The sequence below is a fragment of the Myripristis murdjan genome, chromosome 9, assembly GCF_902150065.1.
Source record: "Myripristis murdjan chromosome 9, fMyrMur1.1, whole genome shotgun sequence".
Lineage (NCBI taxonomy): Eukaryota > Metazoa > Chordata > Actinopteri > Holocentriformes > Holocentridae > Myripristis > Myripristis murdjan.
The window spans coordinates 26120597-26145379 of NC_043988.1; the positions used below are offsets into that span (position 1 = coordinate 26120597).

At 39.4% G+C, this 24783-nt stretch overlaps 1 protein-coding gene across 5 annotated transcripts in view; it reads right to left on the minus strand.

Moving 5' to 3' along the window:
* arl15a (ADP-ribosylation factor-like 15a) overlaps positions 1 to 24783 on the minus strand; it is a 122935-nt gene that overhangs the window by 46327 nt on the left and 51825 nt on the right. For all 5 annotated transcript variants that reach the window (XM_030059335.1, XM_030059332.1, XM_030059333.1 and 2 more), the window contains one exon: positions 11050 to 11258. In XM_030059335.1, the coding sequence (XP_029915195.1) occupies positions 11050 to 11258 (209 nt within the window). The remainder of the gene's footprint in view (positions 1 to 11049; positions 11259 to 24783) is intronic.

A 24783-nucleotide genomic window follows, 5' to 3' on the forward strand; every position in this document is an offset into this window, starting at 1 on the left:
CATATTTTTATGTCATCATTGGGGGTAGAAATCATCAAGGAACTGAGAATCTGAAGTCCTTTCTTTGCAGAGAGGAGCCTGCTGGTTATTTTCTCCTGACTCAAATGAGCGGTTTTGCTGGGGAGGGATTAAAAAGTTACTTCCACACCTAAGAGCGGGGGCGGTCCAATGAGAACAAGGTCTCCAAACTTTAGTTTTTAGCAAGTGAGTACTACAGTCATGTTAGCTATGAAGACATTTGCTATCACCTTTTTGCAATGCTAGTTACAACAATGTGAGATAATTTTTCTACAGTTGGTTGGTCTCACGAGAGTAGCAACAATGTTACTCTAGGGGAATGGCCACTCTGCCCTGCTGGAAAAGAGTGTAGAAAATGCACCTCCTAAACTCTGTTTTATCACTGATATGGACTTTCAAGAACTCTAAAATCTTGGTGGATGAACATAGTAATCAAGAATACAACTATATAATAATATTTCTCTTTTCAACTGGGTTGACCATCCCCTTATCATTGCCAGGCAATACAGAATGTCCAGTTTTTCTTTTTCAATATCTTTACAAAGTATCTTGGCCAGCCTTGTTTACATTTCTTAAGAGCATTTTCCAAAGCATGCCATATTATTCTAGGTGTTTGGCTGCCTGGAAGGCAGGAAAATGCATTCAGTCATTTGTATGCATTTCATTTAACATAGAGAGACTTGAAATTTTCCTAAAATAGGTAATCATTCACGTTGAACATCATGCATGGATTTATTTTTGCTGCAGTCACTTTATCATAGAATGGGGATTCATTTCCTTTATTAGTAATAGTCCCTCTTCAGGAATTAAAACATATATTGCAATCAATTATGTTATAAACTGTACTAAATGACTGTAACAAATGCAGGTAATGCACTGTAAGGACTCTGCTCAAACAGAGAGCAAAGGATGTGGCAGGAGTGCAATAGAGTATATGAAGTAGAAGATGCTATGTGATAATAATAAAAAAGAGTGCAAGCATGTAAATTGAAGGGTTAAATCCTAAGGTGACCAGGCAACATGTAAATGAAAATGCCAAAATACCTCTGTTCTGTGTCACAAGCACTCATAGTTTGATTTCCACTCCATGCTCCACAATGCAAAAGTCACTAAGGCATTCACCAAACAGCGACTGCAGTATGATAAGCTGGAGCTGAGGATAAAAAAAAAATGCAAGTACAAAATACTGGCTTAGAAAAACTGAGTATGATAATAATTTACAGTGCAACACCCACAGTCACTTGTACTCTGTGAAGTCATGCCAAGAAACGGTTGTGGGCGAGCACAGTGGTTTACAGCAGAACTCAGTGTCTGAGAGGCTTTTCCCTTGACCCACTGCTGAAAAAACGGCATGCTGATCTGAGGACTGACAACAAATGAGGAAATGTTCTCAGCTTATCTTGTAATTGTGTCAACAGTGGTCAACAACTGCTGAGTAAAAATATTCCTTTAGTAAGGAAAAATTGTTCCAGGGTGGCTTCCAGGATCAGAAAACATGGCACAACTGAAACAAATAATGCCTGCATCAGTGTGTAAGGGTGTGTATCAATGTGTGTGTGTGTGTGTGTGTGTGTGTGTGTGTGTGTGCGGCTGTCTTTCTGTCAAAACATGGCAAATTGATGATTAATGATATGTTTACATGGTGGTGGTGAAGAGGTGAAAATCTGTTATCACTGATTGTAAAGCCATTCTCAGCCATTCTCAGTGAGTTAATACAGTTAGTTGTCTTTATTGTCTGGTGCTCAAGACAGAAAAAAGTTGGAGCAACATATACAAACTTTAACTTTGTGGCCATGATTAACACACCCAGGCCCAACTCTATTTTAATTTGTTAATTTTGCTGGTACAACACAGAAATGGTCCGATAATTAAATGATGCGTTTGAGTGGTTGCTTGTCTGTGCGATGTAACTTTGTCACTATGCATAAGCAACATCAGTTTTAACTTTGGTACACTGAAAACAGATGTGCTCCAATTCATACCAGGCATTGTTTTCCTCACAAGCATAAAGGGACTGTTGAGAACTGGAATGACTTGTGGGGTGTGTGTGTGTGTGTGTGTGTGTACGTGTGAGAGAGAGAGAGAGAGAGAGAGAGAGAGAGAGAGAGAGAGAGAGAGTGAGAGAGCAAGACAAAGTGCGAGAGAAAGAGAGTGTATAGGGGGTGCTTTTCCTGTTCAGTCATCGGGGGACTCTGACCAGAATGTTTCATTGCTTCTGTGTTCAATTTTGGAGTCGAGCTGTCGTCATGGTTCTCAAGGTTAGATATTGCAGTCACCCCGCTTTTTCTTTTTAGATTTACTTTGCCTTTCCATTCTACATTCTCTCCCCATCTCCACATCAGCCTACACTCCCCCTTGTTCTCACCTTCATTCTTTCTCTCATCTCCAAGTCCTCCAAGTCAAGTAAAACATTGAGGGCAAGCTCCTTGCCCTCAATGTTTTACCATTCTACATGCACCATCAGTTGTTTAATTCGCAGAGCTATCTATACTCTGATAGTGTAAGGCCTTATTCCATTGATTTAAAAAGAAAAAAAAAACTACATATCTAACCACAAGCATGGACACTGTTGCCAGCATTTTCTAGAACAAGAGCCCCTCGTGGACGCAGTCCATTAGGCCCAGCCATCCAAACAGACCTGCTTTGTTGAGGTGTTATATCAACAGGGTGACCTCCCCTCTACTCCTCCCCAGCTTCCTAGGGCCCCCCAACGGCAGGAGATTGATGTCAACAAGGAATTTTGTCCCATGTTTCCTTCTACCTCCTCCAGACCCTCCCTGCTCCTGAAAAACACTTGTACCAGCACAGAGGGCCCCAGTGAGGCCTTAACAGGCTTGTTGAGCTGTATTACCCCCCCAACCACCACCACCACCTTCTTCTTCTTTCACCCCTTTCACCTCATTCCGGCAGTGCCAGAAACACCCTAAGTCACCAATGTGACACTGTAAACAAGAAGTGCTCCTGAGAACAGCACAAGAAAATGGGCGTATGTGTGTGCGAAGGAAATGAGCCTACTTTTTCCGTCTACATGGATGTCGTCATCTGTGTACGGTGTCATCACCAGAAGAGCTGCCAATAGAATTTAATTTGGGCTTGTTTCGCCAATGGTGCTTGTCAAACATCCACAAGAAGCAAGAAACTGCAACACAGCTGCTGTCTTCAGAGGTTTGCACAGCTCTGATGTAAGGAGCATGAGAAAGACTCAGGGGTCGGCATGATGCTTGCAAAATCCAATACATGATCCAATAAAACTCTGGAACAAAACATCATTTCATTCATCTGTGGACCTAATCTAATTTTTCAATCTAGATCATGAACAGATCTTCAGCAATACTGCATGGCCCTTTCTTGGAGACTTCCATCATGGTTGTAATGTTATACCCCATGTAATGACTATCTGAGAAAATGTGTGTTTTCACATTTAAAGTCAGTGTCCCTTGGATGTATAACATAGTATGGTGTTAGGGAAACTACTAGAGAGTCTTTCTTCAAAGTGTGGCACTGTCATAGCCAATGTACTAAATTGCTTACAATGAGACATCACTTTATGGTTTTGAGTTGACAAGTTTACAGACAAAAAAGCAAATTATGAAACTGAGATCAGAAGTCAAAGTAGTTTGCTTTACAATGTCCCTTTCTTGGAGAGATTAAATAGAAATTTTTCTTTGGACTCCAACACCCAATTTGTCAGGAAAGTTTAGCCCCAAAAGAACATTTTCAAATGTTTTCAAACCTCACCACATGTTTTAATGTTAGAATGCCTATATGTTCAATGTTTGGAATTTTCTATTTTAACTTATAAACCTCAATCAGAATACATAATGGCATTGTTTTCTACATAACCATCTGTTATTCTTTCACAGTCAGTGATTTTCAATAACTCGGTGAGAACACCATCACTTTTTTCAATCTGGTGCAAAGCTGCATACCTGTAATTTGAAAATTAGAATGTCCACAAAAAATTACCATCCTGTTTATTGGTAAATGCAAATCCCCACCTAACAATGCTAAATCAGTATGAATGCAAATTCCAGTAATACATGCATACATGCATACTTGCCATGCAATAAATCTTGAGAAAGAAGACTTTCTTGCATGATAAATGCTATATATTTTTTTAATTTTGCTTTGAGAAAATGAGCTACATGGTTAATGTGTACACTGAAATGGTCACATTAAGAGCATGTCAAGTTCAATCTTTAGACACCTGGACTGAACCATACGTAGTCCAAATGCATCTTTGGCCAACACAGAGGTCAGAGATAATTTCCAGTTCCTTGAGGTCCCCACTGTGATCCAAGTCCAATTCACACAGGACTACGATTACATGCTAATGATGCAGAGACCTGGGGGGAACCTCTGTGGCAAGACCTGCCACATCATGAGCATGTTTCACATGCTTTATACAAAACATTGTGTATGACCTTAGACTTACCTACCTCATGAGCACTTGAAAATGCTTCTATCGTTTGAACATTTCAAAAGAATTTTGTAGATCATTGCTAGACAAGGTTATCGAAAAATGTTACAGAGGAGCAGGGGTGATTTCTGACCCTGGATCAAAAGTTTATTTTTTTAAAAAACAACAACATCCGATTATGAGTTGCAGTCTGTGCCAAAGTACCTATACAAAAATACACTCAGTAATTTCATTAATTCGTTTTCTCTAATGCAGTCTGTATTTGTTAATGTATTGTAAATGGCTTACTTTCAGCTTTTTGGATTATTTGCTCTACACAATAAAACAAAATCTACACATAAAAATGTATTACTCTACTTAAAAAACTGTGATCTCAACAGCATTATGATCTACAACAGGGCTATTCAACTTCAGCAGCAAGTAGTCCAAATTGGAAGTTCACTTGGGATTCGTGGGCCACACAGAATCAGTGAACGTCTACAAATAATTCTTATTCTCAACGGTGTAATGTTAATAGATCAATTACTACGTGAAATAAAATAGCCATTTGCATCTCTTTCTTCCACTTTCATGGTATCTTAATAATAAATTCCAGACAGCAATTAGTCCAAACAAATAAGCAGTGCAGATAGAGCTACAAAGCTTGATACAAAGCTTGCAAAAGGTCCACATGCATGAACACAGGATGAGTATAGTAAAACAGAATCCATCAGACTAACAGTAGCCTAAGTAGGCCTGAGGCCCATGTTAATATATTTTTGATAGGCTATCACTGATGCCAGCCTGAGCTACTCGAAGCCTCTTGCGGGCCAGAGGAAAAAAAAAAATTTTTAAAAATCAAAGGGCCACATCTGGCCACAGGGTGCTAGTTGAGTAATTTACAACACTGATTAACCAATACTTTGAGTTGCACAAAATGTTATTGGTGTCTAATAAATCAAGAAATAAATCAAAAAAAAAAGAAAGAAAAAGAAAACAACAGTAAACAAAAACTCTTATTTCTCAAAAGCATCTCTACACTGTTACTCCCCAAACCTTGCAATGACCTAATGAAAAGTGTGAGGTGGACTTCGGTGAAGCAGAGGTTCCAGTTAAGAGGCTGCACTGGCCCAAAACGTCTCAAAAGCTATGTGCACTGACCCTAAGCAGGATTCGTGTTCACTTAAGTAAAAGCTAATGGAAATTGTGATGAATAATGAAAAGATACATAGCATATTGAGTATGTATGGTATCTTATACGAGGCCTTTAAAGGATACGTGAGCATGTGAGATTATTTGGGTCCTGCGAGTGAAGACAAGGCTGTATGCGGGAACATTAGATATGGCTGATGTATCCACTTTTTCTGGTATTGATGTGGAGGCTGGGAAAGGTTCTTCAGGGGACAGAAACTCTTTAGTTTTCAAATGCTGAAAATAATTGGTTTGGTTAAAAATGGTTGACAATATACTAACCTACTTTTTGGTTTGAAGTTCGACTTCAAACCAGAAAGAAAGAGAAAATCACATCATGGCACCTCTTTAACTTTTTTTCATGTAGCAACTGTGCTACATTAGGTGTATGTGGCCTATATTAGGAACTCATGAAATCCTGGAGTATTAAATATGTAATCCTCAGAAAAACTAAACCGGCTGCACAACACATTGAATCAGAGAGGTAATTCACAGCACAAGCACACTGTGCATGCAACCTAAATAAATGAGTGATATGTGGTAAGTGTTTTCTGAGGTGTTACTGCACAGGCTGCACATGACCCGACACTTACTAGAGTTCACCTTGAGGGCCGCCTTTGTTACAGTGCTTCCAATAACCCTGCTGCTGTGCATGATATACTCTTCAAAATAGTAAGTGCCATATCTTTAATTGTGCTTTTACCCTCCACTGAAGACACATACTGCACTCACACCGGCCCAACCAGGCCAACACATTGTGCTAAGAGTGGTGTGCCACCTGTTTGTGACATGCACCTGGGGTACTTTTAGTGTAACTTTCATTTAATATTAAGCACATCAGCTCTAGAGAAGAACATTTTGACAAGTCTCATCAATTAGTCATGAGAACACATAAATATTCCCAAACTTCCTAAAAGGCAAAGCATCTAGAGGTTGGGGGACTAAAGGAAAAATGTACCTTAACAGTTAGCACTACTGGCACCCCTCACAATTTTGTTAATAATTTACTCAAAAATTAAGTGAAATTTAAAAATTAAATGTTGCCTTTCATAGCCTCTTAATTCTAATTCCTGCATAAATAAATGGCATTCAAACTTTAAAACTTCAAGACTTGATAAGGCTTTTTTATTCTTATTTCCAAGCATTTTTAAACATTTCAGAGTAAAGAGGAGATAGGTGGAAGAGAGGAGAAATCCAGGATGTGAGATCTGCACGGTATGAGAAATTCAATATGGCTTTCTTTTTATCCTTGTTTTAAGAATTAATGTGTGATTTTTTTTTTTTTTTTTTTTTTTAAGAGTTAATAAGCCTCATGTGTGGGGAGCTGAAGAGGAAGTTAACTGAAGATCGGCTCGCTGGCTTACTGGCAGCTAGTTGGCTGGTGCAATTCTCCATAGACATAAGGGGGACAGGACTTAAATCAACTGGACAAAGTAACAGACTGTACTGAAAATAATCAGTCACATTAGCAAAAATGTTTGAGGGAGAAAGACTTGCTCAGTTATATTTCAGTTATGGAACCACATGACGGCCCAACTTCACTACTAAGAAGTATACCAAAATCCTTTAAATCTTAAGGTCTATCAATTCAACTCTACTGAAAAAGAATAAAAGAGTAAAGGAATAAAGGTCAGTTTGTACAGTTTGTAGTTTGTAGGTATGCCCTTGGAAGGGGAGGTATTACAGACAGAACATTTTGTCATTTGTTTTCGACTTGGACAGTGTTATTCTTCTAGGACTTGTTTTTGTTGCTTCTGCATAGGACTCTGCGAACTACAGCAAATTAAAGTTGTAAAGGTAATGGTTGCTTTGTGAAATAAAATAGTTCTGTTTGAAATGGAGCATTTTCTACTGATTTAATGATCAGTTTGCAAACACTTTTTAGGTGGGTGCGAGTATACACCAAGCTTCCAGTTTTGAAAAAGCAACATTATCCTGTTGTTTCAAAAACATTTAGGATTGCCCAATTGACTGCTACTGTAGCCAAGCGGAAGCCTGCAGCACATCGATATCAGGATCAATACTGAAGTGGCCAGTGAAATGATGCTCTCTACGTCTAAGGATGGTGTCAGACAGTCTGTAAATAGCACTCCCTCCAGGATTTTTCAGACTTCGGTTGGGACTGTTGCATGTTTGATTTCAAAAAAGACAAAAACAAAATTGTGATGCATTTTGCATCACAATTTTATTTATTCCAACCTATTTTCTGTCTCTAACTTGTTTATGAGAATACACAGTTTTCATACACACACTCATTCAAACAGACGCACACACCTCTAACACTTTGAGAATTATATTACACTACCACTAACCTTGTAACTCTCTTTGATTCATTCAGCACTTGTTACAGGTCTGGATGCAGCAACCTCTGTCATCAAGTGTTTGTCGATAGATGACTTTCGTTTGTGTTCCACCATAACTTTGCCTAGTAGGGCTGGGAAATTAATCAAATTATATTTTCAGTTGCAAATTTGGCTTCCAATGATTATGAAAACAAGATAATCAAGATAAATCAGTTATTGTACAGCATTCCATTTTGCAGCAATGCTCTTATTTCATTTCGTGTTATAAATCAAGAGTACCTCTTCTCTTTTGCAGTGGTGCGTTTTAGCCCCTCCCTAAAAGCAAAAATTCACTCATGCCAGGCTGTGGCATGTTTATATTTAAAGTTCAAGGAAATCCACTGTTTATTGTGTTAAAAAAGTGAGATTTCAACATTGGCCAACATAATCATTACAATGATTTTTGCCATAACTGAGCAGTCCCATTGCCCAGGATGTAAAATAAAGGACTTCCACTTGTGCACAGTCTCCATTCCAATTACCACTGAATTGAAAGCCCCTGTAAAGTCAACCAGGGGCGATAGCATGGGAACACAGGGAGCACTGAAAATAAACTCTGGGGAGAGACCCCTGTGGATGTTGAGCAAATGTTGTGTTAACATAAAGAGGGTTTACCCCCATGAACTTTCCAGTGGCTGAGTGGGCTTACAACCCCTCACTGCCCCCCTTTGTTTTTGAGAGTTAGACCTAATGTCACCTGTAGCTTTCATGGCTTGAAGCACAAGTGTATTAAAAAGAACAGAAAAAACACTTCCTTTAAAGATCACACTATCTTCCTCAGCCACTCGGATCAACTCACTCTTCAAACGTCCTCCAGTATGAACTGGAATGGCCCTCCTTAGCATGGTGCAGTGAAGCCCTTTAGGCAATATCTGTCTCATTCTTCCCTATAAGCCGACCTGACATGTCATTAGTGTTTGCAAACAGTTCAGAGAAGTCAATACTTTTCAGAGACTGATGCAATGATGGGTGAAATATGGCGTAGGGTACATCACGCTCAGGCCAGTTTCTAATGAAGGCCACTCACAGACTGGATTTAATTGGCTATGTTACAAGGACCAGCAAAAGAAGCGGTGTTATTAGGTTTAAAGCAAGCATCAGCCTTTGAAGGTGTCAATAAAATTACAATACATTTCCATGAATATAGTGTCCTGTCCTCAAGTGTCACTAGTCTACACTAATCAAAATGAGTTCAGTGGGTTCAGGTGGAGTCATAAGTTGGCCTTAGAAAAATTCAGTTTGGGTCATGACAACAATCTTGTCAACAACCACACTCCCTAGCACTGATGGTCAAAGCCAGGGAATGCTGGCGGTCCTATCTCTGGGCAACTATATTAGTTCTCCTTTAAAAACACTGAATTAGGCTGCTGCAGAGAATGCATGTGCACATGAGTTTGTGTGTATGTGCTCGTAAGAGTGCATAGGTAAATGAGGCTCTGGGTTTTTAAAACATGAGTGAATGCCACAGTGAAAATACTAGCCATAGTTTTTCACTCAAGCAGCTCCTCCTGCAAAAGAGGTAAAGTGGAGCATGGCTAGTATAGCAAAGGAGAGAAAAATACAGAGACAGATAGATAGAAAGAGAGAGAAGACAGAGAGAGAGAGAGAATAGAGAGGGAGAGAGGAAAGAGAGAGAGAGAGACTACCCTAGTTTTGCTGCATTTTATCCCTGCCTCCACAAGCAGTGATTCACTTTGTCCTGAGGGGAGGTGGTGACATGACCTACTACTCCATGACTACTACATGACATTTCTACTGTCTCCTAACTATTACAGCCTGTCTGTTGGCGGGGTGGAAAGCTGTTAAACAAGGGTAGAAAAAAACTACAGAAACTTGTAACTATGCACAGAATATAAAGTAAAAGAATAAAAAGAGAATAGCTAAATTTGCAAACTTTTATTTTATTTCACCATACACATTTTGTGTTGGTTCAAACAATTTAACAAAAAAAAAAAAAAAAAAAAAAAAAAAAAAAAAAAACTGTTTTTTTGCCACTGTCATGAGCAATAGTCCAATAAATTACAGGCCTGCATACTTCCCACTGTTAAAGTATGGTGATTAATCTCTAGAGCACTTGGATGTTACAGTTTACAGATGTCTGTCAAAAGAATTTGTGTGAGGCACAGTGTGATGTCTTTGATTGTCCTTAGTTCAACAATTACATTCAGCTCCTTAATCTTAGGCATGAAAGGGTTGCGGAGGAGTCAGAAGAGATCACAAGCTGACAGATGGTTGCCTCTGACACAACTTAACCCAGTATCAGTGTATGAAGCTGAGTGTTGGTCTCCCATCAGCTCTGCATTTGTCCCAATAACAGCCAGATGTAGTGTTTATGAAGAATAACCTGCTCTGAAATTTGTACTGGTGGGATGTCTGTGTTGGCTAGCATTGTGAGGACAAGAGCCTGTTATTTTCTGCAAAGTCAACATAAGAAAGGATTCGGTTTGGCAAAACCTGTCCAGACTTATTTAGAGTCAGCAACCCAAAGAGCAACTCACTTGGAACTTGCATGACTTTGGTCATCAATTCAAGGATTCAAGTATTACTATGTTACTCATGCCATGGTTTAAATACACGGTGAAGTATTTAAGTACAAGAAATCTGCTATCAATACAGAAATCACTGACATGAAGTTAAAATATATAATCTTTCTAAATATTAAAATTTTTTTCTTGTAAAACATATTTTAAGTTGCAGGTATTTCTATTTGTTTTTTGTAATATTTTTTGTGGCAATTTTCATGGGATTTTTTTTTTATTTTTTACTTTTGGTTATTTTGCATTAACTTTGCATGTTCTTGAAAGATATCATGTGAATTTGCACAAGTTTCAAAGAATTCAACCTGAAACTCAACTCTAACAAAAGAGCTTAAAGTGAAAATTATTTTTAAACAACCTGACTGAAATGCAACAGCACCTGCAATGTCACCGCCTAATTGTTACCTGGTCCACCTGGCCTATAGTGGGACCTGTTGACTGGTAAATACACAGTTGAGTTGAATATGGCTGGCTGCTACACCATGTTTATAATCTTAAAATTATTTCAAATACTCCTCACTACCAGATTTCAGCCTTAACTTAGACATAACAGCTGGCTTACCTGATTTGGCGTCCGTGCAGCAGGCTTGTCCTGGTGGTTTGCGAGGATAAGGAAAGGCAATGTGCAGAGTTGCGGGTGCTGCAGGGCTGAGTGGAGCTCATTGCGTGCTGCTTCAAGGTCCTCGTCCGATGAAGCACTGTCCAAGACGAAGACCACACCCTGTGAACCCTGGTAGTAACGGCTCCAGTATTTCTTGATGTTGTCAGCTCCTGTAGTGAGACAGGTGAAAGAAGTTGGGGAGGAGTTGTAGTAATAATTGATGCTGATGCTGCTGTCATGTGAAAACTTCCAAACCACAATTTATGATAAGACGTCCTGTAGTGAGAGTGACATTAAATTAATTTTTGGAAAAGAATGCTAAAAAAAATATATAAATAAATAAATAAATGGAACTTAATTTATTTCTACTTATTATTGTGAAAACTTCACACCTTCAATTAAGATGCTTTTTAACTGTAATGAACTGAAACTTTAAAATGGCCCCAAATGTGACCCAGAGGGATTCCTGCAAATTCCTAACTACATTCCCAACTACAGTTCAAATATAGCATTTCAAAACTACATGGTCATAAGAGAGAATTTCTGGAGATTCACAGCTACCAGACACAATTGATATATAGATGTACATTGCTGATGACTTAAAGCCAGAGACGGAATTTTCACAGACTCTCTGAATCCAATGAAACTGCACTGCATCAAAGGAGAAAAAAATACTTTCAACAGAGATATGAAGGTAAGAAAGGATTTCAACAACAAAGACCTATTTCACTTTGGTAGAAAGATTTTCCTGCTTACTTGTGCACTGTACTGTGTATGCATTATTAGCATAATATATAGTACCATATAGTATATAGTAGAATAGTGTAAGGTTTCAACGACCTGTTTGCATGGGAATTTTTCAGCAGCTTGCCAAGCCAGTGTTAGGACACAAGGGTCATTTCAAAAATCCTCAAAGTAAATACACAGACTCTACAGCACAGACTATACAGCATGGGCTTACAAGAAATATGGAATATAAATAAGGAATATGCAATACAAATTCCCCCATGCCCTACCTCCCTGCACACTGGCCCCTTCAATTTACAGTGAACAACATATGGTTCCTTTTTTGTGTGGTAATTTGAGTCAACCACATCCGCTCAGCAAGGTTCAGTTTGCCACAAGTTTATTTGTTAGTGTAAGTAATTTGAGGAAGAGACCTACATGCTCTAAAAATGAGTCACCCCCTGTCCCCTTCTAACAACACCTTCCCCCACTCCCACGGCCATCCGTTCCTTTTGGCTGACAGCATAGGCAATACCTTTCGAGGGGGAAGAGACTGAACTCCTATTACAAAAGTAAAAGTGAATGGACAGCAATTTTGTGGCATGCTTCCCTTTTATTCCAATTATAACAAATCTCTGATAGCCCTCAATAACCATGCTCCTGTCAAAAACAAGTGGTCACTGTCTCACTCATCACCACATTTAAATCATTAAAGAAAGGAAAATGGATCAGCTTGGTGTGTTCTGGAGTTGCATCAATAACTCTGGCATCACCATTTACAAACTTAATGGAGCATCAAAACGGTTAATTCCTTTTTCTAGACGCCTATCATGGATCTGGAAGCACTGAGCTATTATAAGCCTCTCTACAACCTGCTTCTTGTCCAGGCTGCAACAAGACCCATGAGATGTTCTTGCCATGCTTCCACTCATCCTCTCCTTGAACATGAATCTGTTATGAATGACTGTTTGATAGCAGCTACTGCTAGCTCCCACTCATTTTTTTTTTTTTTTTTTGTTTTGAATCTCCTTGACCTGACAGTCTCATTGAACACCGCAGACCACACTATTCTACTCTTGTTCCTCAACAGTGGCACTGGGCCATTATGCTTCAATCTGAGACATATTTAAAGAGGCTCAAGTCTATCTCAGGTTGCAGAATCCCTCAGGAGTCAGTCATCAAACACATAATATTTATTCCCAAGGCTTAAAGCTACTCCTGTCATTTCAATGCTATGCTGATGACAACAAACTCTATATAACAACTACCTCAGGCCTCTTGGCTGTCTCTTAACATATGCCTTGAGTATATTTTCTTCCAGCTCAACAGAAGTAGAAATGAGACACTGGCAGTCCTATCAAAAGTCAGTCACTCACCCTAAGGGTAGGCACACAATAGACAAGATATGAAACTGGCTCCCAGGTGGAGACCCCACACATGAAGACAATCTTCACAGATTCTCATGCTTCTACTTGGTGAATCACACACATTACACAGGTTCATGAGATTGACACACCACATACTTAGGGATATTTGGTCCCAATCAACTGTTATAAAATACAGAAAACAGCTTGTAGCCTCAAGCCGCAACACTAAGGAAGGGCTAGAGGGTCAAAATCAGATTGTATTCCTCCATTTGAAAAATACCATTAAATGCAAACAAGTTTGGGGCGCCCCGGTGACTCACCGGTAAAGCGCGCGCACCATGTACCAGGGCTTAGTCCCAATCGCAGCGACCGGGGTTCGAATCCGACCTCAAGTCCTTTGCTGCACGTCATCCCCTCTCTCTCCCCTGCCTTTCCTGTTTATCTCTACTGTGACTGTCAAATAAAGCAGAAATGCCAAAAAAAAAATCTTTAAAAAAAAAAAAAAAGTTCACAACAGTGTCGGCTTAGTTCAAATTGAAAAGCTCCAATTGTATAAAACTCCCCTTCACATCGAGTTTACCATTTCTAAGGCCCCTGTTCATCATGGGATTACTAACATCTAATCACCTTCAGTAACGGCTCACTCACACCATCTTTTTACAGTTCAGTCAGCTCACTTTAGTACAGGAAACAAGAGCCCATCACCACTGGCTGCATTCAGTCCAGTCCTGGGAGCCAAAGACAAAACACTGCACTCCTCTGACAAATACAGCTGATAAATATCAAACCTCTTTGGCAGATCAGAGTGGCCTCAATGCCATGAATTTGAGGAGGTTAGAAACTAAACATTTAGGGATAATTATGGACCTTCAACTTAAATTAAATCAGTATACTAAAAAGATTTCCAAATTGTCAACAGAAATCTTAATTGTTTTCAAATGATTAGGCACTTCATAACCATACAGTCTGTTCAAGTATTTATTCATAGAATGATGTTCTCCCACTTAACATACTGTATTACTGTTTGGCATCAGGCACCTGAATCCAATTAAATGCATGACCTACTATTAATGACTGAAATGATTAGATTAAAAAAAAAAACTATACTCAACTCAATAATGAGATATCATCCTTAAAAAGTATATCCTGCTTAGTTTTGCAAGTTTTCTTAAACTTACATTAAATGTTAAAGCAATTTGTAGCCAGAGAATTTAAGCAGATGCCCTTGTGTGTGGGCAGCTTAACCTCTATGACTTTGTTGGCTAAATCACAAGATTTTCCTCCTCAGGATGCAATCTAAATGGCAAGTTAAACTCTCACCTGCCCTTTGATGACCACATTAATCGTCTGTGCAAAGCCTCCTTCTTCCACCTGAAGATTATATGTAAACTCACTGCCAACCAGTCAGATGTAGAAAAAAAAAAACAAAAACAAAAAAACAAGCTCATGCCTGCTCAACGCTTCATCCCTGCATTTCAGTCTTTATCAGGATGATAGGCAAGAATCTCCAGAAGCTCTCTGATCTAGCCCTGGCAAGATACTTATGAGCAGCCACATGTAAATACAAACACATCACGCCCACCCTTATTTCAACAGACTGCCTACCAGACTGCAACAAGAATTAATTCAAAAACACATCTCTTGACTTTTCAGTGCATCCAAAAATATGTTCCCTAACCCTCATCACACCCATGTGAGCACACAGCCGATCCCACAAACCCATGGTCCTCTCTCTCTTGTTTTCTGTGACTATCATAGTTGCAGTGAGCATATATATGGCTGTGATTACTTTTTTCCTAGGATAGGTTTCTCTTAATATTTTTTCTCTGCTTTGTTCTTCTCATATATTTACTTTTCCATCTTTCCTAATATTACTTGTAAACTACTCTGTAAAGCACCTTTCATATATACAACAAAATGCAGCTCCAAGTTTAAGATTATTATCCCTTGCACCTTCTTCACTTATCTCTGATCAGATCAACGTTGCCCATGTCAGCAGGACTAAGTTACACACTGGAGGATTGAATTCTCTGTTCAGCTGCTCTCCAACCCGAATGCTCTGCCCAACTGCATATGAACCCTGCACTGAAAGCCCTGCCAAAAGTATTTCATTAACCCATTACTGCTGAGCTCTTTAATGTGTTTTCCTTTGGTGCAACTTAAGGCTTGCTTCAACTGCAGTGATGTCAGTGTTCAATTATCAAGACATTACTGATTTACTTTCTGCCCATACCTCATTATAATTCCTAATTGAGCTGGGCAGTATGACAAAATACCAAAAATTAGCTGAGGTACTTTTTTTCCCTCTAACTCACATATTGTGAGATTTCACTTGGCAGTTGATGCAATCATTACTTTAGATAATATTACTGTATCCTAATGGCTAAATGCCATTATTTCATCATGATATAATTCGACTCAAAGATGACAAACAATAATTTTGAATTACTGCCCAGCCCTATTTCCTATTGCAATAACCATAACAATTTTAAACTACACAGACACTTTGGGACATCAGTGGTATCACTTTTGTATTGACCAACATTAATACTTCAAGATATTTTGGCCAGTGAAACGTACAAGTGAGATGGAGGGTTTTACAATTCACTAATGAATCAGTTGTATTGCAACTCAGCTTGTTGCTTTATTTTGATATTAATCGCATTTTTTTTGCTCATTAACATCTTCTGGTATACACATTAAAACTACAACTGCCAACCGTTGGCAGGTTAATGGTTGATGTATATCTTTAAACTATTTCCATTTAGACTCCCCAACCCATCCAAAGACCCACCCACCAACACACACTATGACACATTTCAAGAATGAAGGATTTAAGTCAAATATAGCTAAGCCAAATATCACATCACATAGTTAAGTCAAATATCACATTTTATGCGACAAATGTCAATGTTAAATTAGTAGCTATCTCAAGAACATTCAAAATTATATTGTAATTACTGAATTATACTTTACCTCTGCTTATTTTATTACACATTCCAATGTTCCCTCCTTTTTTCACTTTACGTGATCTTTTGCATTATCTCACACTGAATATCAACAATACAGACACACTAAACCTGCCAACATTAGGTAGAAAACTACTACACTGAGTTCTACCATACTGCATACGCAAGCACATACATTTACTTGTACAAGATGTTCTTTGTGTAGTTGGAATTATCCTCCTCCGTCTGGTGTGGTTCGTTCCTTTGCAATCTTGTGAACTGTTGTGTTATTGTTGCTCATAGTAAGGTAACTGCCAAGCAGTGACGAACTGTGAGGCTTGCAAATGTTTAAACATCACGAAGTGCTTTCAGTGACATTTACCTCCCTTCTCTCACACCCTCCCTGCCTTCCTTCCTCCATCCTTCCTTCCTGCCCCACTCTCTCTCCTCACACCTCTCGTTGGAGTGGAAAGCTATCAGACAAAGTGGCACTTGAGAGATTGCCTGGGAAGTTTCTCTCATCTTTGCCTGGAAATTGGGTGGAATGTCAGTCATGTCTCAATGGGTCTTATTGGCAACTTCTGCCATCTATTGGCCTGAGAGGAGGATTTCCAAATATGATGTCACATTCTTAGGGTGTGTTGGCAGCTCTACTACATACCATCAATCAAAAAAGTGCTCCATGAGTAAGACCTCATTCCTTTTTTCCTTCTGTTTTCCCTTTCTTTTTTCTTTTTATTCTGTCCTAAAACAACTGCCCTAATAAAGCATTTTGTTTCTACAAACAAACACATTATAACCACGATTCCACAAATTAGCCAAAAGCCAATTATACTTTACAACAGATATCAAAAATATGTTGTGAATGCAAATGTAATGTCCTTCATTCATCCTGTCATCCACTGTTTCATTCATGGTATGTTGTTTTTCAGACCAACTGTCATATTCATTCACTGTGTGGGTTTTGAGTGTGAATGAAAGAATGAATGATTCTGGCCTAATCAATGACCTAATTGAATCATGAACTAAATTTAGGCCATGAGATGAACAAATCTGAGAAATATGAGTATTCTTAATCTAAACTGACTAACTGAACATGTCATAAATAAGTGACTCATCTCATTGTAAGTTTTCTGCTTCGACGCAAGTATTAAAGGAAATGTAACCCTTTGATACCCTTGCAGTGTTATCTACCTCCAGTCTGTCATGTTCAGTGTATTTCAGGTCATTAATTATTGTAACTTCCTTTTTTTGTTGTACCCAGTTTTCATCAATCTGCCTCATCTACTTCTACTTCAGTTAGAGATTTCCTACATTTCCCTGAATTAATTTTGATATCCCACACAAAAATTACCTGGACTTGTTGCACTCAGTCGTCGATGTGGAAAAAGTATTAACTACAGCAACAGTGATAGTACAAACGGCAACAGAGCGAGAGTTTCAAGCTGGGAATAATGAGTCACCTCGCTTACTGAAAACATGTCTTACAACTGCGTTCCATTATGGTCTATTGAGTCTACTACTCCTACAAAAATTGGTATCTCCTCCTCTTCTGTGATGGATTCTCCCCTGTGTGATTATGAAACGTGGATGCAAACTTGTGAGTCTACAACAAAGCCGTTTGCCTTCAATTATGGCAATTATGGTGGATTCACACAAAATCCTGTTAACATTTAGTTGATGTTTTAGTTGTTGAATTTTTATCCTATTAAACTCCATTATAGTTGCCATGGAAATATCTCAACATGAAATCACATAATGTTTGTGCACCCACCAATGGGAATAAGAAAAATACACCATGAACCGACAAAATGGACACATAATTGCTAGGTGAACCACTAGATTTTTTTTTTTTTTTTTTTTTTTTTGTTAAACAATGTTAGGGTTACAGGGGATTTTCCCTTTAACACTACTGCATTCTGTCTGTTTATATGTAACATGTATGCATGGTTTGAGGTCTGGGAAGCATGAATCATGGTTCTCTGTGTAATAGATGTGCTGTTCTTGTTAAGCATTCAATGATTCATTGCCTACAAAGCTCAGCCAGTTATGATAAACCACTGGCTTTACAGCAATGTCAATAGCTTTCCAGGTTTACCACAGCATGCTCACCATCAATACAACCAACTTTCCCAACCATTAAATTTTAGGATTTTTTTTTCACATCTTACTGTCCACAAAGACAATTTCTTAAATGGACATGTAGTTTCATACACTGTACTTTAGAATTTATATTTTGAACATTTTGTGAATGCCCTGGTAAGGCCCATTTGACAGTACTATGGAAAATTTGTTGGTGCTGCTCAGTGTAGTTTCTGCAGCAATATATCTGCTGCAGAAATGCACTGGTTCCAGACTTGGCGTGAACCATCTTGCTGGTCGAACTAGTGCAAATCTTCACACAGCAGTCTCCTGTTCACACACCAAATTCCTTTGTTTACATCATTGTTCCAACATTTTGTGGTCAACTCTTTCTAAATGAATCCCCCTGAGGCTAGACTTTCTGAGCTGGTTAGGGGATATTCACTACAGTCGCTGTTGTCTGAGTTACTGTAATGTCACCACTATGTCTGGTGCCGTAGATGACTGCAACCCCAAGTGCCTGTGTTTTCATTTGTCATTTCTAGGTTTCCCGAATTGGTTTATGTTTGTTTGAATTTTTTGGCATTCAGTAGGTCTGGTGGAATAAATCTTCAAGGAGCTTCTTCTGATACAGAGGGTGCATGGGCTGTCATAGGATTGCCCTTTTGTAATCTAGACCAATCAAAATAAGCATGGTGATGATGTAATTGCAAAATGCTGCTTGCCTCACATTCCAAAACATGAATGCTGTTGCAAATCAAAATTATTTCTGTCAAGCCTGTGAAGAATTTATTTTCTGAGGATACAGTTATTTATGTCATTTATATCACTGCAAAAATAAAGAAATATGTATTTTCCAACTATATGTCACATAGACATCTTCCTGCGAGATAACACACAGGCTGTTCCTGTACTTGTTAGAACGTAGAATATAGTATTATTTCAATCAGAAGCCAAAAGTAGCCCTTCAATGTGACATAATAATTATTTGATATATATGAGATAATTATTGATATCGACAATTTTGTTGTGATAAATTTTTTGGCTATATCACCCAGCGCTGGCCACATAGTAAATTCTCGAACAGGGGAAGAAAGTAAGGTCCAAACCTGTTGGTGAAGCTAAGGAGATAAAGATTTCATGAAAGCCAAGACAAAAGTGGTGCTAAAAGAGAAAGAGCATGTAGTGGTTACACAAACCCCTAATGACAATGATGTTACAGTGTCCACGAAACTAAACAGAGGTTTCTTCTTACCCAGAGTGTGACTTTGAGTTAATAAACTAAACACAGAGGCAAGTCTGGTAAAACATAACAAACCAATTACACAGTAGAAATGAAAAGCAGATAGTCTTTTCCTTGAACCTATACTCGCTTTCATACATGTTAGACGACGATTGTTTAAAGATCCCTACATGAACTGAAATTGGCTTTGAATATCTAGATTTAAAAAATGACTCAACATATTTTGGAATGAACTGGCCTATACTTCCATTTGGTCTGCATTAGCTACTGTTGAGGCCTGTTGTGTTTGCTATTGGGTATTGACACGGGTATGGTTTCAGATTCACAGTTGGCTGGAACAACACATTCTCATGTATGCCTGCCTCCCATCTCTTGCATTTTTTCTCAAGTTTTACCTTGAGCAAAATGCAAACATGTTGCTAATCGGGTCTTTTTTCACTCTTGAAAGTTGAACTACAGTCAAAGCAATGCTGTTTGAAGTCTCCCTAACGAAAAACAGACAGTGTTTTTTTTCTCAGAATGGAGAAGTTACAATACAATGATGGGAGGGAGAACTGGGGGCAAGTGAAGGAGGCCTCAAGTAATAAAGCTTGCTTACTTCATTGTGGAAGGAGCTGGGGCTGGAGCTGGAGTGTGGTGGAAAACACTTCAGCTGTTGATACACCGATCAAGCTGCAGTCTCAGCAGTGTCTGTTTTTAAGTAAACAGTTCCTATGTGAAGCCAAGCCTGGATTGAGCATCAGTCCCTCTCATTTACACACATAATTCATAAAATTATTTTCCCAGGTTCCAGAAATGTGACACTTCTGAATATCCGCTTTTCTGAAATGTATCAGTTCTATTATGTTCTATTATGGAAAATTTACATGCACAACATACTTGGCTGCCACAAAACGTTCACTATTAAATCACACATATGAGATATGAACTATTGTGACATGACCAAGGCAGTATTTTTTCATACTTCTTAAGATGACATTTTTTCCAGTCAAGGAAACACAAAGCCTTAACGTCAGTGTTGATTAAAGATTCTTGGGACAGTTGGTGTTGCAGAATCACTGTTTATGAGCTGCACTTTTCCCGCTAGAGATCTAGAGTTAGTTTGGCTGAGGCAAATTCAAGACAATAATTCTCTGTCCCCTGTGTGGTCTGTGATGCACCCTTTACCCACTACAGAAAAACACACGGCAGATAGGCTAATATTCTTGAATGAGGCCTTAAATAGATATCGGTTACACTGTAGTCTCTTCAAAAGCCCTCAGAACTCCAAATCAGAACAGTCTGCTGGTATCTGCTTTGAGTACAAATGACAATTTACAAACGATTTCAATTTGAGTCAGGCCTTTTCCTATGCAAAAAGGAACAGTGTCCCTGCTGGGCAAAGCAAACCACACTGTGGTCCCATTTAATAGTAATAGGAACCACATTGGGTCTGCAATGACTGCAATGTAGTGGTTTTGTCCCTAGGAGATGTGCTCACATGTTTCCTTTGCCTGTTGGTGGTCATGGAGGACGGCTGGTGAATGTTCTGTGATGTTCTTGCACAGCTTTCCCTGGTGTGTGTATGCAAAGAGCCAGTGAAAGATTAGATGGACTCTGCATACCCAGATGTCCAGGCACACGTTCAAATTCACACAAATGTTTAAATTCAGACACGTTACCTCATCTCCAATCTATTGCATTCACACACACAATACATGTGCCATATGTACAGACACAAAGGTAAGTTGATCCACATTTTCGTATGCAAATACATGTGCAAATTTGCAAATGTAAATACACATACTTCTGCTTTTTCATATTTAATCGGTTTTCATTTCAATGAAAACAATGTTTCCACTATATTTCACCGAAGGCAAACTAACGGATATTGAGCAGATGGATGTGTTTTGTTCCAACAAGAATATTGCATGTGCATATGTACCGCCCTCCTTGAAATAGAAAGCCTCAACAATGCCATACTGCTGCGTCACTAAAGAACAGTGTTGAGTACAAGTTGTTAGGACCACTTCTTCATCAGCTGTCATCGAGTGGTATGAACGCACACTGAGAAATGGCCTGTCTAGACTTGACGTCATGTCAGTGTCCAGACACACACATACACACACTTAATAGATTCCTCCCTGTGTCCCCGGCAGTGCCCTTCCCACCTAATCCCCATACCTGGCACCAGCTGGGCAGGAAATGCTAGCCAGACTTTCATCATGCAGCTGAGATATTGCCGGATGCAAAATTCTCAATGTCACTAAAATACAGCTTGCAAAATGTACTTGAGTCTTTATCTGGATCCAAAGTACTAGGAGTCAATATCAGGCTGTACATATACACAGCATTTACTGTTGTAATCCTTTGTGCCATGATCCAATTTAAATGCTATCTTAATTTTTATTAAAACAAATAACTGAATAAGAATTAAACTGGACTGAAGGATGACTGTAGCAAAAAAATACAACTTATATGAATATCTTTTCCCCTCATGCTGACTGAATGAACTGAATGCAAAAGCCCACAACTTGGAAGGCATCTATGCAATTTCTGCACAGATTTTCAAATGACATCTAAGCACTGTGTAAGTGTTATAGTGGTGACACTGCCTCGCTCTGCCAGACTTGCACCTTGACAATATGTAGCTATGAGAGAGCAGAAGATAAATCCCCCCCTTTGTTCCACACAGGCTATTTTTACTGAACTGGTGTTGAGATGCACTCTGAGAGCTTAGAATGACAGGGAAGACAAGTCCTCTCAGATAACCGCTGTCTGAGGCTGCGTGTGCTCGATCAAGGCCAGACAATGTGTTCAAATCAATGAGCAAGGAGAGCTTGACAGACGGAGTGAAGACTGGAAGAGAGTCGGGGTGCAAGAGAGAGAGACAAAGATATACCACAAAGTACAGGACAACCTAGAAGGAACAGTAAAGAAAAAGGAAGTCCTTTAATTTTTCCAGGAAGCCCCACTGGGAACAAGTTTCACCACAAGGAAGAAGGGATTAGAGATGGAAAGGGAGGGATGAAAACACAGAGAGAAACCAAATAGCACAATGAGAAAGAGGAAGGAAATTAAAACAAAACATCAGGGACTCCTGACAAATGTAAGGGTGAGCGAAACGTATTGCATGGACAGACTTAGTATGAGCGTCATACATCAGGGTTTCCTGCTCATAAGCTGCTTTGTGCCTCTGGTTTAAAGGACAGCTGCCTCTTATGACAATCTGGCTGTATGCACTCAAGAGAAGGAGTTGAAAATGTATTACCCGGCTTATCCCTTACATCAAGGGACTAAGACAAGTCACAGTTGTAAGTCAACTACATTTAATGACAGAAAGGTGACCCAGCTCCTAAGCCAGCGCCCAGTCTCTTTGCTATGTGTGAGCTGGAGTAGAGTGGCTTCTCTCCATGTGGCAAAGGTGTTAGCTTTACTGCGTCCTTGTTTCTCACGTGCCATTTTCTTCTTAGACTTAAAACCACTACCAGTGATATTTTTTCACTCTCTGGTGAAACAGTGATAAATAATCAGGCTTTCCTTTGGCTTGCATGAGGAAACAAGTGAATAAGAAAAGCAACAGAGGTTGGGCTACTGGGAGGAAGGATTTAACGTGGCTGGAGGTGCTCTACCAAAATGAAAACCAGAGATGAACCCAAACGGTTTATTAAAGAATGTCTGCCTGTAAATGCTCTTCCTGATGTCTGGCACTTGCATTCATCTGCAGATATAATAGATCTGCTTTGCATTTCTCATAAGGAAAATACCCAGTTGACATCGAATGGGCTCATAAGTGGGAGAGAAAGGAAATACATGGAAAGTGCTGCACTTCTTCCTGCGTCTCAACATGCGCTTCTTCCCTCGCCTTGGTCAAGGTTGGGTGAAGAACAAGCCACAAAGGTATTGTGTTGAACATAGTTTCAGGGGCCAGGAATACTGATGTGCGTCACGCCTTGCATCATTTTCTGCGTTGCTGATGCCGTACAGAAAAACATAAAACTAAACCAGGCGTGTTTGCTTTTCTTTAAAGCCATAGGGAAAGGGGAGAGGAAAGAGAGTACTGACTGCCAAGCAAAGTGGTGAGTAAATTATAACTGGTGCAGAAAAGGGCTGCTTTAATCAGAGAAAAATCTGAAAGGATCATTGTGAAAACTGACCAGCGGGACACTGAATAAGAGTACCAATACGTCCATCTCAAGATTAAATTCATGTACGCCTTCATCAGCCAAACAAAAGGGTGACATGTCAAGGAACAGATTTCACCTCAGACAGAAACCTAACTCCGATACTGAGCTCCAAATAGTGAGGTACTAGTCAGTAGAGGCGTCAAAACATCATGTGGTTGTTTTTACCCTCACCCACCCATCCATAACGGATGGTACCATAAATCGCTCAAATTCTTTGGCTCTGTGTATTTACAAGAAAAGGAGCAGGGGAGTAAGAGGGCTGGTGAGAGGGGAGTGGGTGGGTGGGGGGCAAAGGCAGAAGAGAACAGATTTCATCATCCTATGCTGGGGTGGCAGCCTACCTCCACTAAATCAAACATGTCATCCATGGGACCAGTGTTTTTCCAACCACAATAATATCCCACCAGACGGGCTTTGACCCAATCCAGAAATCCCTCTTTTGAAAACCCCCGTTGCGCTCTGTCCAAATTTGGTAGCACCCTCGTTGGTGGTCCCCTGGTGCCTCTTTTTGTGTGCATGTTTTTCATCTTTTGGGAGACCTGGTTGGGTGGCTCTTCAAAATATGCACCACACCTGTCATGTGCCTTGTGTGCACAAAACAACATAAATTACTTTTAACGCTTTACAAAATAATAAATTTTGATGAGGACCTGAGTTGCCAGTGAAGGGAAAAAGCACTGATTTATCATTCTCTCAAGACTTTCAGCAACTGGAGGCCTCCATCGCCTTCTCTCTGTTTATCTGCTCCTCAAGATCCCTCATCAGTGCTTATTAAACGGCTTCCTCAAGTGTTGCTCAATTCCAGGAAGTCTTATGAGCCTTCTCAGACTGAGACCAGCGTGCAGGCTCTTCAAAAACACTTCTAGGTTTGACGTGTCCCCAAACGTCATTCTGTGATGGTAAGGTGTGATGCTACTGGAGGTAAAAACAAACATGCTTGTGTGTCATTGACATACAGAGTTATCTGTGTAAATAGGGAACAGGTTTTGGCATGCAAAAGCAGAACACAGACTGCCGATCTTTTTCTTTTTACATGGCAAATCTAGACATTTATATAACTAATTCAGACCTATAATGCTGCAGTAGACTGTTGCCCAATCAACAGAAGCAATGTTTGGGTTACTAAATGAATGGCTTTACTGGAGATATGCTAGTCTCCATCT